Source organism: Stenella coeruleoalba (assembly GCF_951394435.1).
Source record: "Stenella coeruleoalba genome assembly, chromosome: 14".
NCBI classification, from domain to species: domain Eukaryota; kingdom Metazoa; phylum Chordata; class Mammalia; order Artiodactyla; family Delphinidae; genus Stenella; species Stenella coeruleoalba.
In genome coordinates this window covers 79,751,106-79,768,775 of record NC_137160.1, presented here as the reverse complement: position 1 = coordinate 79,768,775, position 17,670 = coordinate 79,751,106, and the positions used below count along the sequence as shown (strand labels likewise).

General features: G+C 44.1%; 1 protein-coding gene across 8 annotated transcripts in view; it reads right to left on the bottom strand.

Moving 5' to 3' along the window:
• The window catches only part of CCDC60 (coiled-coil domain containing 60), a 265,864-nt gene that overhangs the window by 87,575 nt on the left and 160,619 nt on the right, over nt 1–17,670 (bottom strand). For 6 of the 8 annotated variants that reach the window (XM_079941757.1, XM_079941756.1, XM_079941758.1 and 3 more), the window contains one exon: nt 7,908–7,987. In XM_079941757.1, coding sequence (XP_079797883.1) covers nt 7,908–7,972 — 65 coding nt within the window. In that variant the 5' untranslated portion in view covers nt 7,973–7,987. Of the gene's footprint in view, nt 1–7,907; nt 7,988–13,410; nt 13,501–17,670 lie in introns of those variants that run through there. The other 2 variants (XM_079941762.1, XM_079941761.1) reach the window with 2 other exon arrangements.

Below are 17,670 nucleotides of genomic sequence, written 5' to 3'. Positions count from 1 at the left end.
AAACTTTTCGCCACGGCCTGTGAGGCCTGAGGCCCTGTGGGCTCCAGCCTGTGCCCATCTCCCTTACTCTGGTCCAGCCACGCTGGCCTTCTTTCTGCTTCTCCAGCGTTTCTGGTTTGTCCCAGCTTTGGCACTCGTCCATCTGTTGTCCTCTGAAATACTCTGTTCAGGCATCACTGTTCAGGCGTCCGCCCATGGCCCCCTTTACAAAACCGCTCCCTCTGACCACTCTGTTTTGTTTTTGTTTTTGCAGTACCCGGGCCTCTCACTGTTGTGGCCTCTCCCGTTGCGGAGCACAGGCTCAGGACGCACAGGCTCAGCGGCCATGGCTCGTGGGCGCAGCCGCTCCGCGACATGTGGGATCTTCCCGGACCGGGGCACGAACCTGTGTCCCCTGCATCGGAAGGCGGACTCTCAACCACTGCGCCACCAGGGAAGCCCCAATGTACATATCTTAATTAAAAAATACTTTACTGCTAAAGAAGGCTAACCATCCTCTGAGCCTTCAGTGAGTCCTAATCTTTTGCAAGAGTCACATCAAAGATCACTGATCACAGATCACCATCCACATATAGGAAAAATGGGGGGCTTCCCTGGTGGCGCAGTGGCTGAGAGTCCGCCTGCCGATGCAGGGGACACAGGTTCGTGCCCCGGTCCAGGAAGATCCCACATTCCACGGAGCAGCTGGGCCCGTGAGCCATGGCCGCTGAGCCTGTGCGTCCAGAGCCTGTGCTCCGCGGTGGGAGGGGCCGCAACGGTGAGAGGCCCATGTACCGCAAAAAAAAAAAAAAAAAAAAGGTGGAGGGAAAGTCTGAAATATTGCAAGAATTACCAAAATGTGACGCAGAGACACAAAGCGAGCAAACGCTGTTGGGAAAATGGTGCTGACAGACTTGCCACACACTTTCAATTTGTAAAAGACGCAGTATCTGTGAAGCGCAGTAAAACGAGCTATGCCTGTACATCGCCTTGCTTTATATTCTTCATAGGATATAGCCAACGTCCCCTGCCCCAATCCTGTTTACTTACTTGCGAACTTGTTTGTCTTTGCCCCATTTTAATGCACATCACTGTCTCTTATTCACTGAGGACAGGAATTTTGTCTACTTCGTGCACTGCCGTGTCTCCAATATATACAATGATGCCTGGTGTTTACCTGGTGATTCCTGGTAGTCAATAAATATTTGTTGAAGTGAATGAGCGCAGAAAAACTAAGGAGGGACCAAGAAGAAGTGTCTAACTTCATACAAAAGAAAAAGCTTCTTCCTTTGCCAAAATTCCACCTTTGTCATTTCTCACTGCCCTGCTTCAGCAGTCTATCAAATGCAGCTGGAAAGCAAAGTCTCAGACCTTGGAAACAGGTGCATAGTCTGTACCCTGCTGGGATCTGCTGGGAGAGGGGGCTAATTTATCACTGCTTATTTGCAGTTGCCAGTACATAACTAAACTTTGCCACAGGTATATCATAGCTTCAGGTTCAACATTTCAGTTGTTTTCATTGCAGAGATGTCTATTTTCCTTAAAAAAAAACAAAAAACAAACAAAAAACCCACGTGCAATAAAAAGTACCGGCAGCTTTGGAGGAAAACATGTCATTGATTTCAAGAGTCGACCAAGAACTGGGCACACACAGAAGCCCCAGCTGTCAACTTCTGCTCCGAGAAATTTGGGAACCGAGTGCACAGTGTGCTGCTTAGGGCCACCGAACACCTGGTGGAAGAGGCGAGGAGGACAGCTGTTAGATTTTTTTTTTTTTTTTTGCGGTACGCGGGCCTCTCACTGTTGCGGCCTCTCCCGTTGCGGAGCACAGGCTCCGCACGCACAGGCTCAGCGGCCATGGCTCACGGGCCCAGCCGCTCCGCGGCATGTGGGATCCTCCCAGACCGGGGCACGAACCCGTGTCCCCTGCATCGGCAGGTGGACTCTCAACCACTGCGCCACCAGGGAAGCCCATGATTTTTATTCTTCTTAGCATCATGTTAAATTGGCCATGAAACCAGGGATGGTACAATTGAATTATAAGGGGGCTGAAGTATTAAATAAAAATCAAGAGATAGTCAAGGTGTTTGGCTCATTCTAACACCTCCTTTTGGTGTTTTGGGCTAGATTCCAACAGGAGGTAAAGCAGATTTTAAAAATAGTTAGTGGAAAAGACAATATCTTCTTTGTTAACAATTCACCTCATTTAATACTGGGTGATGGGCCAAGGGGTGTGCATCTCTTGGAGGGGTGAGTTCCCCTGGAAAACAGGTGTTGCTTCTGAAGGGGAATCTCTGGTTCCTTAAATGTCAGTGGGATCCAGGAGTGTGGCCAAATAGAAAGTTTTACTGTCGTTTCTTGCTTTCTTTCCTGTGGCTTTTCTGTCTGGCCCTTTCCACGTTGTCCTTCACGTCCAGCACTTGGACAAGCCGAGCCTGTCTGATGAGGATGTTAAACTCTAGCCATAGTAAATGTGTCTGGCACAAAGGACAGACTCAGCTTGCCAACTCGAGGATGGCAGAAAAGCCACTGTCTTTATCACCTTTTCATCACCCCTCTACTGAACCCCTCTAGATTAGTGGAAATTTCTACCTTGGTCACTTTGGGGCATGTCCCCAGAGTGCTGGTGAATGTTTAACAACCACCTCTCTGGAGGGACAAGTAAGCCCTGATTTGTACCTTTTGCTGATTTCTGCACCTAAGTATTCCCACTGTAGCTGATTTTGACCTACCAATATGATGTCAGTGAATGTGGAGCTGGAAGGAGATTTGCAGTAGCCCCCATCATACAGTATTTCCACCACACAGATACTATAACCAGAAATAACCTCAACTGCATAGCTAGCAGTAAAATGTATGAAATCATTAAGAAATGATGAGTTGCCAACATCACTAATCATTAGAGAAATGCAAATCAAAACTACAATGAGATATCAACTCACACCAGTCAGAATGGCCATCATCAAAAAATCTACAAACAATAAATGCTGGAGAGGGTGTGGAGAAAAGGGAACACTCCTGCACTGCTGGTGGGAATGTGATTTGGTACAGCCACTATGGAGAACAGTATGGAGGTTCCTTAAAAAACTACAAATAGAACTACCATATGACCCAGCAATCCCACTACTGGGCATATATCCTGAGAAAACCATAATTCAAAAACAGTCATATACCAAAATGTTCATTGCAGCTCTATTTACAATAGCCCGGAGATGGAAACAACCTAAGTGTCCATCATCAGATGAATGGATAAATAAGATGTGGCACATATATACAGTGGAATATTACTCAGCCATAAAAAGAAATGAAATTGAGCTATTTGTAATGAGCTGGATAGACCTAGAGTCTGTCATACAGAGTGAAGTAAGTCAGAAAGAGAAAGACAAATACCGTATGCTAACACATATATATGGAATTTAAGAAAAAAAAATGTCATGAAGAACCTAGGGGTAAGACGGGAATAAAGACACAGACCTACTGGAGAACGGACTTGAGGATATGGGGAGGGGGAAGGGTAAGCTGTGACAAAGTGAGAGAGTGGCATGGACATATATACCAAATGTAAAATAGATAGCTAGTGGGAAGCAGCCGCATAGCACAGGGAGATCAGCTCGGTGCTTTGTGACCACCTAGAGGGGTGGGATAGGGAGGGTGGGAGGGAGGGAGACGCAAGAGGGAAGAGATATGGGAACATATGTATATGTATAACTGATTCACTTTGTTATGAAGCAGAAACTAACACACCATTGTAAAGCAATTATACTCCAATAAAGATGTAAAAAAAAAAAAAAAAAAGAAGAAGGTTGGACTAAATGACCCCTAATTCCATTCCAACACAAAGGCTCTACAATTCTAAGACTTGTCGAAAGGAACCCAGCTATTTAGAGGCAAAGCCTGGACCAGAACCCATGTCTGTCCACTGCCAATCCAGAACTTACTGGAGAATGAATCCCAGTTTCTCTTTGCTGATGAGTCCACCATCAATTTGGATTTTTCAGCTCAAATCTTAAACATCTGTTAAGTATATAAACATCTTCATGATTTTCATGGGGAGAGGAGAATACAGGTGGAGGGCTGAAGAAGGAATAAAGTAAGAAGACACTTGGAACTCCCTTTATGCAACTGATATTTTCATTAGAAGCTAAAGAGTGTTGGGGAACCCAAACACTTCCACCCACCACCTTGCCAGGCCCTAAACTCCATGAGAACAGAAGCTCCTTTGTTCGGGACCTCACCCTACATATCTCTTCATCTGACTGTTGATACATATCCTTCAAAATCCTTTGTAATAAACTGGTAATCTAGTGATTATACAGGTTTCCTGAGTTCTGTGAGCCACTCTAGCAAATTAAACCCACAGAAGGGGTTGTGGGAACCTCTGATTTATAGCCAGTGGGTCAGAAGCGTGAGTAACAACCTAGGCCTGAAATTGTCATCTGAAGTGGAGGGGAGTCTTGTGGGACTGTGCCCTTAACCTTTGGAATCTGATACCACCTCTGGGGTAGACAGCATCAGAATTGAGTTGAATGATAGGACACTCAGCTGGTGTCAGAGAATAGACTGATGTGGGAGAAAACAACACACACACTGGAATTGGTGACCAGCATCCCTAACCATCCCACCAATAATGATAACCAAAAATGACTCCAGACATTGCCAAATGTCTCCTCATGGGAAGGGGGGAAGGGAAGAGAATCACCCGCAATTGAGAACCACATGTCTATAGGGATGTAGCAGGTTACTAAGGAAGTAAAGGAAGAGACTAACCTGAGTCCGTATATTCCCAAATAGACCAGGGAATCTATTCAGACCTAACAATCAGTGCTGCAGATTGAACAGAGCTGCGAGCTAGTGGCAGGAGCAGGAGGGTGGCTGGAGGGCTGTGAGCCTCCTGACAGAAATGCCATGAAATGCCAAAGCCGGTGCTATAGGAACAAGGAAGGCTTAAACTGTGGCAAAGTAAGACTCCAGGGGAAAGTGAGAAGTATTTAAGTAATACCCTGAATTTGTTAATGTTTCCCAGAGTACTTTTATCCATCTTACTGGGTCCTTACAAGGTCCATGCAAGGAGGAAAAGGGCGAATATTGCTCTCCTTGTAAGAAGAAGAAAAAAAAAAAGAAATGGTGAGTTGCGAGTATTTATCACCTTTGTTTTAATATAATGTATTTAACTGTAAGTTTATATAAGTTAATTTTTAACAATAGCTGCGTTTAATAATTGGCTGTCAAATTTCCTGGAAATTTAGCGAATCAGTTCTGGTTACAAGCTGGCTCACCACTGCTTGTTGCCCTCCCTGGACTGGGTTGAGTCTTGGTATCTGGAACCTACATAGATCAAGGCATGTATTGGTACTTGCAGTTATCAGCTCTCAGTCTACAGTATAAATTATCATGGAAACGCTTATTTCCTAGGCTCTAGAGATTCTGCTATGTTTTGAAGCCTGATTAGAATCATCGACCTCCAGGCTGGCAACACTCAGCTGGTAAGAACTGACATGGTCATAATGGCTGTGTACGGCCAGTGTCTGTTCTGATTGGTGCCCATGACATACAGATGGAACCTCACCTCTGATGCAACTTCCCTGCTGTACCATTTCTTCTGAAGCCTGGAACATTCCCTCTGAAACCTGGAATGTCCTTCAGGCATGACTGCGCAGCAGAGTACAAATCCCCGCTGGGAGGTGCACCCTCAGCTGTGCAACCCTCTTTCTTTGCTGCCTGCCCAGATGTTGCCCCACTCAGCTAACTCTGGCCTCCTGACACTACCTCTCACCAGTCCCTGGGGCTCCCAAGTTCCCAAGGCATCAGCCTCAAAACCCCTCTAACCTGGGTTCAAACACTGTAGAGGCCAATGTGTCCACAACTAACAGAGGGGTCCCTGTGGGGATCATCTGTTGATTTTCAGGGACAAGTTCACATGCCATCTCTGAGCTCTGCTCTGAGCCCCATCATCCCCCCTTGGGCTGGGGACATTCTCTGCAGGATTATTCCAATGTTGACTATTATGTTAGTCCGATGCGGCTGTCATGACAGAATGGGTGGTCTAAACAACAGACATTTATTTTCTCCTAGTTCTGGAGGCGAGAAGCCCAAGATCAAGGTGTCTCTCCTTGGCTTGCAGATGGCATCTTCTAGCTGTGTCCTTACCTGGCCCTTTCTCTGTGTGTGCACATTCCTGGCATCCTTTCCTCTTCTTATGAGAACACCAATCCTATTGGATTAGGTCCCACCTTTCGGACTTCACTTAACCTTAATTACCTCTTCAGTGGCCCTCTCTGCAAATACAATCACGTTGAGGGTTGGGGCTTTGACATACGGATTTTGGGGGGACACAATTCAATCTGTAACAGCTACTGAGCACTTGAAATGTGGTTGGTCTAAACTGTAACAGCTACTGAGCACTTGAAATGTGGTTGGTCTAAACTGTAACAGCTACTGAGCACTTGAAATGTGGTTGGTCTAAACTGTAACAGCTACTGAGCACTTGAAATGTGGTTGGTCTAAACTGTAACAGCTACTGAGCACTTGAAATGTGGTTGGTCTAAACTGTGACAGCTACTGAGCACTTGAAATGTGGTTGGTCTAAACTGGTATATGTTCTAAGTGCGATATACACTGTGGATTTTCACCATTCACCATTTTTCATCACATGTTCAAAACAGACTATCAAGGATCTCAATACCTTTTTATATTGATTCCACGTCAAAGGACAATACTTCAGATCTATTTGGCTAAATAAAATATATTACTAGAATTACTTTCACTTGTTTGTTTTTTTTCCCACTTTTTTTTTTAGTGTGGCTACTGAAAGAATTTAAATTACATGCACAGCTCACATTATGTTTCTGCTGGACACTAGGTGTCCAGAGCCCCTCTCAGAGCCGGTGCAGCCACCCTTCCTGTGGTCGGTGGGGAAATATTCTTCTCTGGGGTCCTATCCTGATGCCCCCCTTAGCCTCCTTCATCCCTTTCCTTCTCCCCCGTTTCAAAAGCCCACACCTTCCTGCCTCTTCTTGGGCTGTCATCCGTCCCGTCAAAGCTGTGTGGGGGAGGAGATGCAGGTGCGCAGTGAAGGAAGAGCTTCCAGACCATGGAGGTGAGGAAGGAAGCATCTTGCTGTGATTCTTACCAGGGTCTGGCTCGTGAGATAAGCAGACCCTCCGCGCTGCCTGTATCACCCCTGCTTAGCGTGTCTCTTACGTGTTCTGTGTTAAAAGAATCTCCATCTCTTACTCCACCTTCAGTTGCTCGGCCAAAAGCCCCATTTATAACCCCACCTTGAGGAGAAAGAAATCCCACCTCACGCCAAGAGATGAAAAAAATATGGTCCTAGACCTCAGTTTGCTCACGCTATCACGCTATGGAGGAAGGAACTGATGGGGTGGAAAAAGCTATGAATGGCATTGTCTTCAAGGCTATGGCACTTCTGTGCATTATTTCACCCAGTCCTTCTAACAACCTCATACTATATTCACTTTACAGTTAAGGAAACAGAGACTCAGGGAGGTTAAGTAACTCTTCCAGTATCGCCAGCTGGCAGGTCGCAGGACCAGTATTTGCGACCAAGTCGATCTGACTCTCGGCTACCACACTGTGGACGTGCAGTAAAAAGAGAAGAATCTTCTGGAGCATAAGGGAACTCTCCTGAGCTGGATTCAGTCCAAGAAAGGAAAGCAGAGGGAATTCTAGGCATGGGACTGCCCTGAGCAAGAATGGGTAGGTCGGTCTGGAGCAGGTACTCCCTGAAGGGTCCAACCACGAAATGGGTCCCATCCCCAGCCCTTACAGGGCTACCCTCCTGCAAATCTCCTGCTTAATGTTCAGCGTTGAGGGGCACTGAGACTCGGCAGACGCTCACAGGCGTCACCCCATAGCCTGCTTGTCCCTATCGGGCTGTCTGTGGGTCATTCGGTGCAGGGCTCACTCACCGGCTTCGTGTAAGGTCTTTCTTGAGGTTTATTACATCCTTCTGCATATACTTGATGCTCCTCATTGGTTTGTCTGGGACCTGAGGGAAGTCAAGAAGTGAAAGAAGTGTTAGAACAACTGTTCCAAGCGGAGCCAGGCCGCAGGGGGCTCATGCATTCACGTGAGATGTCTGAGCAGCTTGGAGGGGTCCTTAGGCAGCACAGCGTCCTTTTTTCCACCAAAAGAGAGGCCTTGTGGCACACGGGCGACAGCAAGGGCTTTGGAGACGGACGAACCTGAACTCTGATCCTCATTCTGTCTGGTGACGCCTGCGTGACCTTGGACAAATTACTCAACATCTCTGGGCCCTAATTTCTTCAGCAGAAGAACAGGGGAATAATTCCTACTTTGTTGTGATGATTAAATTAATCGCTAAATTCCTGACTCATGGCAAGCATCTGAAAAATGGAAGCTTCTATCATGAGCATTAGACTCAAAGTAAAGCAAAAAATTAAATGTTGATAATCATTGTTGTAAAGTGGCACAGGTAGCTGATTTAGAGAGCTTGAATTCCGTCAATATAAAGATGCAAATGTACTTTTCCCCCGCCCTCACTGCTCCCCTAGCTGGATTTTAGGAGTGAATTAGCCAGGTAATTGTTCATGGGTTCTTCTTTCCCTCTTCTCCATTCATTTGCCTTTCTTAGCCATCAGGGAAACCTCACAAGACTTAAATTTATTACTCAGAGGTGGCTATCAGGTCAATATAAAGAAGAGAGTTAAATTAACTATACTGGAATATAAAAGTCACTTTTCTCAGCTACCAATTTGGTGAACAATAGCAAGACTATTATCTGGATTATCGTGTCGTGAAATTAATTCCTGCAATATTGTTTTTTTTTTTAAATGAAAGGAAATGACAAGAAATTATGGGAAAATGGATGCTCTCAAATGAAACTGTGGGAGAACACATTGTAATGACTTTTCTGAAGGGCACCTCCTCAATGCATACTAACTGTTGCAAAAGCAGGCTTGCCCTTGGTCTAATGATGCTTCTTCTGTCAAGCATCCTATGGGAACGTCGCCGCACGGGCACAGAGGTTCATATCAACAAAACTGCTAAGATGCTGCTTGTGAGAGCAAACGCTTGGAAATCACAACTTCACAAGAGAAGACAGGTTCAATAATCAGGGTGCCTCAAAACGACAGAATACTATGCAGCAATTAAATGCAACGACAATATAATGATCTAAGCCTAGAGGTGCTGGAGGAGTTCTCTGAGGGAGAAGACATGTTACAAAGTAATAGGTATTGCATGATTCTTTGGTTTTGAAAAATGATCTGTTTGAATATATACATATCAAAAGATATGATAAGCTCCCCCCCCACCATGCAGTGATTCTCTACGGGGGTGGGATTATAGCAGATTTTATTACTTTTTTTTAGCTTACGTGACTTTCCCATTGCTCTGCAGTAAATATGAATCAGTTATGTAATAAACAAAAAGAAAAGATTTTTAAAAAATAAGTGGCAAGTGAAGTTCGACCATGGCCGATCGGTGGCACTGTACTGAGCGTGTGTTCTCACGGCACAGTGAGGACAGTTCAGCTACTCACTAACAGGAATCATAGTAATGCGGACGCGTGGGAGGAGGTGTGGTGTTTTCTCAGCAGCCATCGTCACCCACTTTCTCTGAAAATGAAATGGGGCTGTGGGGCCTTTTGAGTGGACTGTGGAAGGCAGGGGATGTAGCTGGATCAAAGCTGAATGATGTCTGGATGGATCTGGAGATTGTCATACTGAGTGTGGTAAGTCAGACAGAGAAAGACAATTATCATAGCTATCGCTTATATGTGGAATCTAAGAAAAAAGGTACGAATGAACTTATTTACAAAACAGAAATAGAGCCACGGATGTAGAACACAAACTTATGGTTACCAGGGGGAAGGTGGGGGTGGGAGAAGGGATAAACTGGGAGTTTGGGACTGACATATACACACTACTATATATAAAACAGATAAACAATAAGAGCCTACTGTGTAGCACAGGGAACTCTACTCAGTACTCTGTAATGGCTTATATTGGAAGAAAATCTAAAAAAGAGTGGATATATGTGTATGCAAAACTGATTCACTTTGCTATAAGGCAGAAGCTAACACAACATGGTAAATCAACTCTACTCCCATAAAATTTTTTTTAAAAATTGAATGATGTCTGTAGTGGGGTGGTGAGGATAGAGAGCGGGGTCTGGGGTGCAGGGAAGGGACTGTTACTAGCCTGCCTGATTCTCAGCCACTTTTCTCCTGGGTCACCCAGTACGTATCCTGTACCAAGCAGCTCGGGTTAGAGGTGGAGAATCTACGGCAAAACCCCAGAGTATCCCGTCTTGTTCACTAAATAAAGCATACGGAATACCAGAAAAGCACCTGGGATAGCCTTGAATAAGCTCAGCTAGACATGAAACAATAAAATCATTTATAAACTTTATCTCTTTAGCTATCACTAGGAATGACTTGCAGGTAATATTATCAAGCTTATCCCAATACACCAGGGTGTTTCAATCCCCTGGCTGAAAATTGATGGCAAATCTATCAGTTTTCATCCTGAGGGATGGTGAAGTGGGTGGAGGGACAGTCCTCCAAGGAGGCATATAAGGATCTCTGGGAGTACTTTTTAAAACTTCTGCATAATGGACACTGGCTTTTCTCACGCTCCCAGTATCCCTTCTCCCTCCCTCTTGATACTGGTTGGTTCCCTGGTTAGACTTCCTGCCCCTCAGAAAATACTTATGGTATCAGCAACAGGGTGGTCCTAAATGGCTGAAGCCAAACAGCAGAGCCCACCTCTCATCACAGTGACTGGCTGAGGGATGGCTAGTCACTGGGCTAATGAGATACAAGCAGACTTTTGCCAGGGGCTTCTAAAAAGCACGATTCCTAGATCTAAGGAACCATAGGCAAAGAAGTTCTCTTTCCTCATAGACTATGAACAGAGAAGCAGACACCTGTGAGGGTTGCTGGCAGCCATTTTGTGCCTAAGAGGGAGCCACCCTCCAGCTGAAGAAGATAAGGGGGAAGGCGGAGAGGACAGTCAGAGAAAAACTCGTCTCGACTCGTCTCATGGTACCTTGTTGAACTCAACAAGTTTCAGTAGAACCTGGACTTTTCACGAACATTTCCTTTATTATTTCAATCAGTTTGAATTGGCTTTCCTTTTCCTTACAACCACAACATTTCTCTCTGAAACAGCTTCCTCCCTTGAGTGTGTCAAGGTAGCAACAGATCAAGAATTATTGCAACTAGTTCTCTTCCCCCTCTTGGGGATTAAGATCAGATGACCCCTATGCTGGTGCATTTTGCAGTGAAAGCGATGAGATTGGCCATGTTGAGATCAAACATTTGAAATCAAGGTTGTCTCTTTTTAATGCCTCTTTTTTTTTTTTTTGAGCAGCCAATTAATTCCTTCTTTCAGAACCAAAGCAACTTTCTTCAGAGATGTTGTGATGAAAACACTTACGAACAAAGACAAAATAAACACACTCAAATTTCCTCGCTGTAATTTGAAAATCCATGACTGAAATGCCGCTTGATGTCAGTTGTGTACCCATCACTCTCCCAAATGTCTCAGGTTTCACCCCCTTCATGAAGCAACTATGATACTGTCTAAATTTCAAGCATTTCCCCTGAAATCTCACCTAATGATAGTTGCCAGTGCACCAGGGATTCACACTATTGTAAAACAGTGAGTTTGTATAGACTGGGATTGGTGCTGAACAACTTACAGCAGCAAAGCCAAACTGTGTCCTCAACTTGACATAAGACTTTAGCAGGAGAAGATCCACTCCACAAGCGCTGAACTTATGGCAGCATTTCAATGAATTCTCAGGAAACCATCTTCATTGTGACCATTGTTTAATGCCAACTGAAATAAGCCACTGGTAATAACTGGCATTGACTGAGGGAGCGCCGGTTGTCAGGATATTTACGAACACACTTTGATCTGGGCACAATGAAAAGTTTACAAAGCATCCAAGAATCACTATCTCTACAACCTTTCTGAAGGAAAGTTTCACCCTATGTATGACAAGGCTTAAAAATACATATTCTTTTCCTCTAGCAAATCTGCTTCTGTCCAAGGAAATTATGCAGCAAGGATGAAAAGATTTATCCACGAGGATATCTACCACAGCAGTGTGAGTAACAGTGAAAAACATCTAAATGTCCAGCAACAGGCATTGCGGCAATAAATTGTGGTCTATCCAGACAATGGTATATGATGATTTGAACTTGGTGCTACTATTTAATGTCGCTGTAGATGTATACTCACTGATTTGGAAAGGAGTATAATTTCAAGGGAAAATGCATGTCACAAATATAAAGAACTTAGATCATAGAAAATTTTAAGATATATATTCATAAAAATTTATAGACATTCCTAAAAAATGTATATCAACTGATATAAATTATGTTTTAAAATACTGACATATGGCAAGGTATATATGTAATAATATAACAAGCTGGAAGTAAATATAACAAATTGTTATCTCAGGTTTGAATTGTAGGTAAATAATAATTTTTTATTTTGGTTATTTTTTTTCTGATTTTAAAATAATTTACTTATACTGTCTAATAATAAGAATAGTGATTTTCATATTTGTAAAGCAATTCTGACTAACTCTATCAACATAAGCAAAATATAAGTTTTTAGTGTTGGTCTGAATGATGTAATTTAAAAGTATATTTTGGGCACAAAGGAACTTATCTACAAAACAGAAATAGAGTTACAGATATAGAAATCAAGCTTACAGTTACCGGGGGTAAGCAGGGGGAGGATAAACTGGGAGACTGGGACCGATATATACACATGCCTATATATAAAATAGATAAATAATAAGGACCTACTGTACAGCACAGGGAACTCTACTCAATACTCTGTAATGGCCTATGTGAGAAAAGAATCTGAAAAAGAATGGATATACTTATATGTATAACTGATTCACTTTGCTATACACCTGAAACTAACACAACATTGTAAATCAACTATACTCCAATAAAAATTTTTTTTTAAAAAGTATATTTTGGGCTTCCCTGGTGGCGCAGTGGTTGAGAGTCCGCCTGCCGATGCAGAGGACACAGGTTCGTGCCCCGGTCCGGGAAGATCCCACATGCCGCGGATCGGCTGGGCCCGTGAGCCATGGCCGCTGAGCCTGCGCGTCCAGAGCCTGTGCTCCGCAACGGGAGCGGCCACAACGGTAAGAGGCCCGCGTACCGCCAAAAAAAAAAGTATATTTTAACACACTCTATCAGGCGGGGTACAGGCAGGAAGTCAGAGCTCATGCAAGATAGTTCAAGAGAGGGACTGTGAAATAGGGGCGCAGTTACAAAGGTGTCAGAAGAGCTGAAAGCCAAGTTAAGTGAGGGCAAGACATGCTAGAGATTTAACAAAAGGAGGAAGTCTGTACCCCCTCCAGGGCTGGAAGGACAAAGGGAAGAGGAAGCCTTCAAAAGCCCTAGAATTCGGCCACCTGGCAGAAGCTGGACTCACGGAAGACACGTAGTCTCAGTTGGAGATGCCACCAGAAACTGAGAGAAGAGGGGAAATATGCTGATCTCTCTCTCTCCCCGCCTCCCTCTCCCCACCGCCACCCCAATTTCCTGCTCCACCTCCTATTGGCCGAACCTACCGGGAAGCCAGCTGGCAAGGGTGCCTGGGAAATGTAGTTTGCAAGGATCAGCTCCCTGTGGGGACCGGGAAATGGAAATGAGGGCCCGAAACAAACGGTTATGTTATAGCTTATGCAAATGCCTTGGCTCCAGGTGCTGACCAGCTACTTTTAGACCATAAAGCTGGTTCTCCCTTTAATCAAGGACTTCTTTGCAGACGATAACTTTGTAATCCCTTACCTTTTGATCCTAATTTCCATGGCTTAGATGCATATCCAGAATTAGGATCATTCTCTCTCTCTCAAAATCATTATCAAAATCCATGTTTCTAGGAAATGCAGAACCCTCCTACTTCTCCCAGTTTCTTTCCCCAGGAAGTACTGTATATTCCAGATCTTCAGAGACCACCTCCTCTTGCATCAAAACTCGTGTGTTCTAAGTCTCACACTTTTTAGACCCTTATCGTTGATAAACAAACTAATGCTAAATCTTTCCTCCCTACTGACACTGATTAAGGTGACTCCGTACCCAAGTAACACATCTGCAATACAACTCTACTTTTAAGATTATCATCTGGTTATGAAACTAATTAATGGATATCAGGAAAAGATTTTAAAATTAGGAGAAAATAAAAGCCAAGTATAATCCCATCACCATCTCTTTGGATGTCCTTTGTTTCACTGTCTGTGACTACTCCCAGCCGGATTTCATAAAAGCAATCCTGGGAGGCTTGATTTTAATTCTGTCTTTGCTTCCTTGGGTGCGCCATTGGTCTTAAGAGCCTTCGGTTCTTCCATTGCTTTGCAGAGTGTGGGTGATGCCTCCATTCTTTGTTTCCTGGAAAACCAGGTCAACTCTCTGCCCTGTCCCTTCTACATACATCACGTGTCCTTTCTCTCATCTGTAAATGGGTCTTTGAGAGCAGGACTGTGAGAAATGCCGCACGACATCCGGTAATGTGTCAGGTTAAAAGATGACAAATGTTGGAGGGGGAGGTGAGAGCAGAGACTCACAGTGGAGCCTTAGGTGGGGAAGGTTCTTGGGCAGGTACACTCACATCTAATATCCATGTACTGGGACTGTTTAAATAGTAGCATTTGGAAGTGATTTGGTATAACCTGACAGCTGAGAAGTGGGAGGTGACAGGAACGAATGTAAAGAGTTTTGTTGTCTGAAAGGCCCAGGGTGGAGTCCTAATTCTGTCACTTCGGTGTTGGGTAACTTTGGGCCTGTGAAGAGGACCTAATGGTGTCTACGATCACATTATCGTTCACCTACGTGCCATACACGATCCTAAGTGTGTTCTCATTTGATATACATGATTCTACTTAGTCCTCGCCTCACTATTATTCTTCCCATAGAGGAGCAAACTGAGGCTTTGAAAGGAGAAAACAACATGCTATTAAGTGGCAAAGTCTGGAACTGAAATCAACTCAAGTAACATCAAAACATATGTCTTATTTTAGGGTGTTTTTTTTTTGGTCTCTCTCTCTTTTATAAGTTTCAGGTGTACAGGAGCACTATAATTCAACATCTGTGTACCCTACAAAGTGATCACCACTGCAAGTCTAACTGCCATCCATCACCATACAGTTGACCCCCTTCACCTGTGTCCCACCTCCCCAAGCACCTTCCCCTCTGGTAACCACTAATCTGTTCTCTTTATGTGTTTGTTTTTGTTTGCTTTGTTTTTTTGGATTCCACATTTGAGTGAAATCATACGGTATTTGTCTTTCTCTGACTTACTTCACTTAGCACAGTACCTTTAAGGACCATCCACCTTGTGGCAAATGGCTAGATTTCATCCTTTTTATGGCTGAGTAGTATCCCATTATACATATACACCACATCTTCTTCATTCATGCATCCATCAACGGCCACTTAGATTGTTCCCATATCTTGGCTATTGAAGTGGAATATTGGGGTCTCATACTCTTAACTTTTTGAGGAACCTCCATACTGCTTTCCAGAGTCCCTGCACCAATTTACAGTCCCATCAACAGTGCACAGGGTTTCCCTTTTCTCCACATTCTCCGATTCTTGTCTTTTTGATCATAACCATTCTACCAGGTGTGAGGTGATATCTCATTGTGGCTTTGATTTGCATTTCGCTGATGCTTAGAGATGCTGAGCACCTTTTCAGGTACCTGTTGGCCATCAGGGTATGTCTTCTTTAGAAAAATGTCTATTCAGATCCTCTGCCCAGTTTTTAATCAGGTTTCGCTGCTGCTGCTGTTGTTGAAAAGCATGTGCTCTCAACCACTACTGCATTTTGCCCCCCGTTTTGACTAGCGGGGGCTAAACAAGGGAGAGCAGTTGCTAGCTATTAATTTACAGATAGTACCTCCAAAGCTTGCCCACTGAGTTTTGTTAGATTTTGTCATAAAAAATTTTATACGGCAGAAAATCAGAATGATTTTGTTGAAGGTCAAGACCAGAGAGGCAATCTTTGAAATCTCTGCTGTTCTCTTGTCTTTTATGAAAGAATGTTCCAAATCCATCTTTGTTACTTCTTAAAATGTGATCTACTTCCTCGAATCAGATTAAGATGGAAATGAATTCCTGCTAAACGTACTTGGGCTGATACAGATGTCAGCTGGCCATGCTCTGTCAAGTGGTGAGGCGGGGGAAGGGAGGCCATTGGAGAGGAGAACACTGAGGAACAGGCAAGACGATTCGCAAATTTTAGACTCATTATGGACAAGCTGTAAAGAACGGAGAGGCAGAGAGTGGGTAGGGTCCACGGGAAGACGTACACATGAGTCCAGAGACCTTAGCTTGCGTACTGATATTTAAGCTTTGGTGGTTTTATGATGGTGATAGACACTTTCCTTTGGGAAGAGTGAACGTTTTTGTCGTAAGGGTATAAGGCAGGTACCTACCTATGTAGGGATAACCCTGAACTAGTGACCTCATCCACACACAGACCTTCCAATTAAAATATGAAGTGAGCTATTGAATTCTTTAAAGACTCTCTGCAATAAACACAAGGTGCATCCTTTAGGGAGTATTTATTATTTTTGAGATATAACTGGCATACTAAGGTTCAGATGTACAACATAATGATTTGATATTTGTAGAGTTCGCTGGAAAATGTTCACCACAATAAATCTAGTTGCCACCATCACCTTACATAGTTACAGGAAATTTTTCTTGGATAAGAACTTTTAAGATGGACTCTCGTCATAACTTTCAAATATGTAATACAGTACTATGAACTACAGTCACCATGCTGTATAGTCATTCTGCAAAATAAATGACCTGAACTCTTAAAAAATGTCAACATACGCATCATCTGGGGCCTCTGGGAAGCAAGCACTGAGACAGGAGTACAAGAGGCTTACTGAGGGTGAGAAAGAGAAAAGAAGGAGAGAGGAAGATTGGGTAGAGAGAGCCTCAGGCCACAATAGGCATCTCATGAAGTCTCAGCCAATGCAACGGGGAGCTCCTGAGCGAAGCTGACCCATTGATGGGACTCCAAGCGTGTGGCAGAAACGGCTCATTGACTGGGGGCTGCTGCGTTGATCCTGGCCTTGGCATGAAAGCTGCAGTGGATCCTGAAAGCACCACCCATTTTATAGAAAGAGAAATGGTAGCAAAGAGGAAACCATTCAAGGTCGCATAGCTGGTCAGCTGGCAGAGTCAAGACTAGAAGGCTGGTGCAATTGTTAATTTTGTGTGTCAACTAGACTGGGCCGTGGACTGTGCAGGTATTTGGCCAAACATTATCCTGGGTGTTTCTGTGAGGATGCTTTGGGGTGAGTTTAACATTTAACCTGATAGACTGAGTAGAGCAGATTGCCCTCTCTCAGGAGGGTGGGCCTCATCCAATCAGCTGAAGGCCTACATAGAATAAAAGGCTGACCGCCCCCAGCAAGAGGGAGCTTCTTCAGCGTGACTGCCTTCCAGCTGGGACGTCAGGTTTTTTTTTCAGCCTTCAGACTCAAGCTGAAACATCGGCTCTTCCTGTGTCTTGAGCTTGGAGGCTTTTGGACTAGAACTTACTCCATCAGCTCTCCTGGTCCTTAGGCCTTTGGAACTACACCACCAGCTCTCCTGAGTCTCCAGTTTGCCCAACTGCAGATCTTGGGACTTGTCAGCCTCCATAAGCACATGAACTA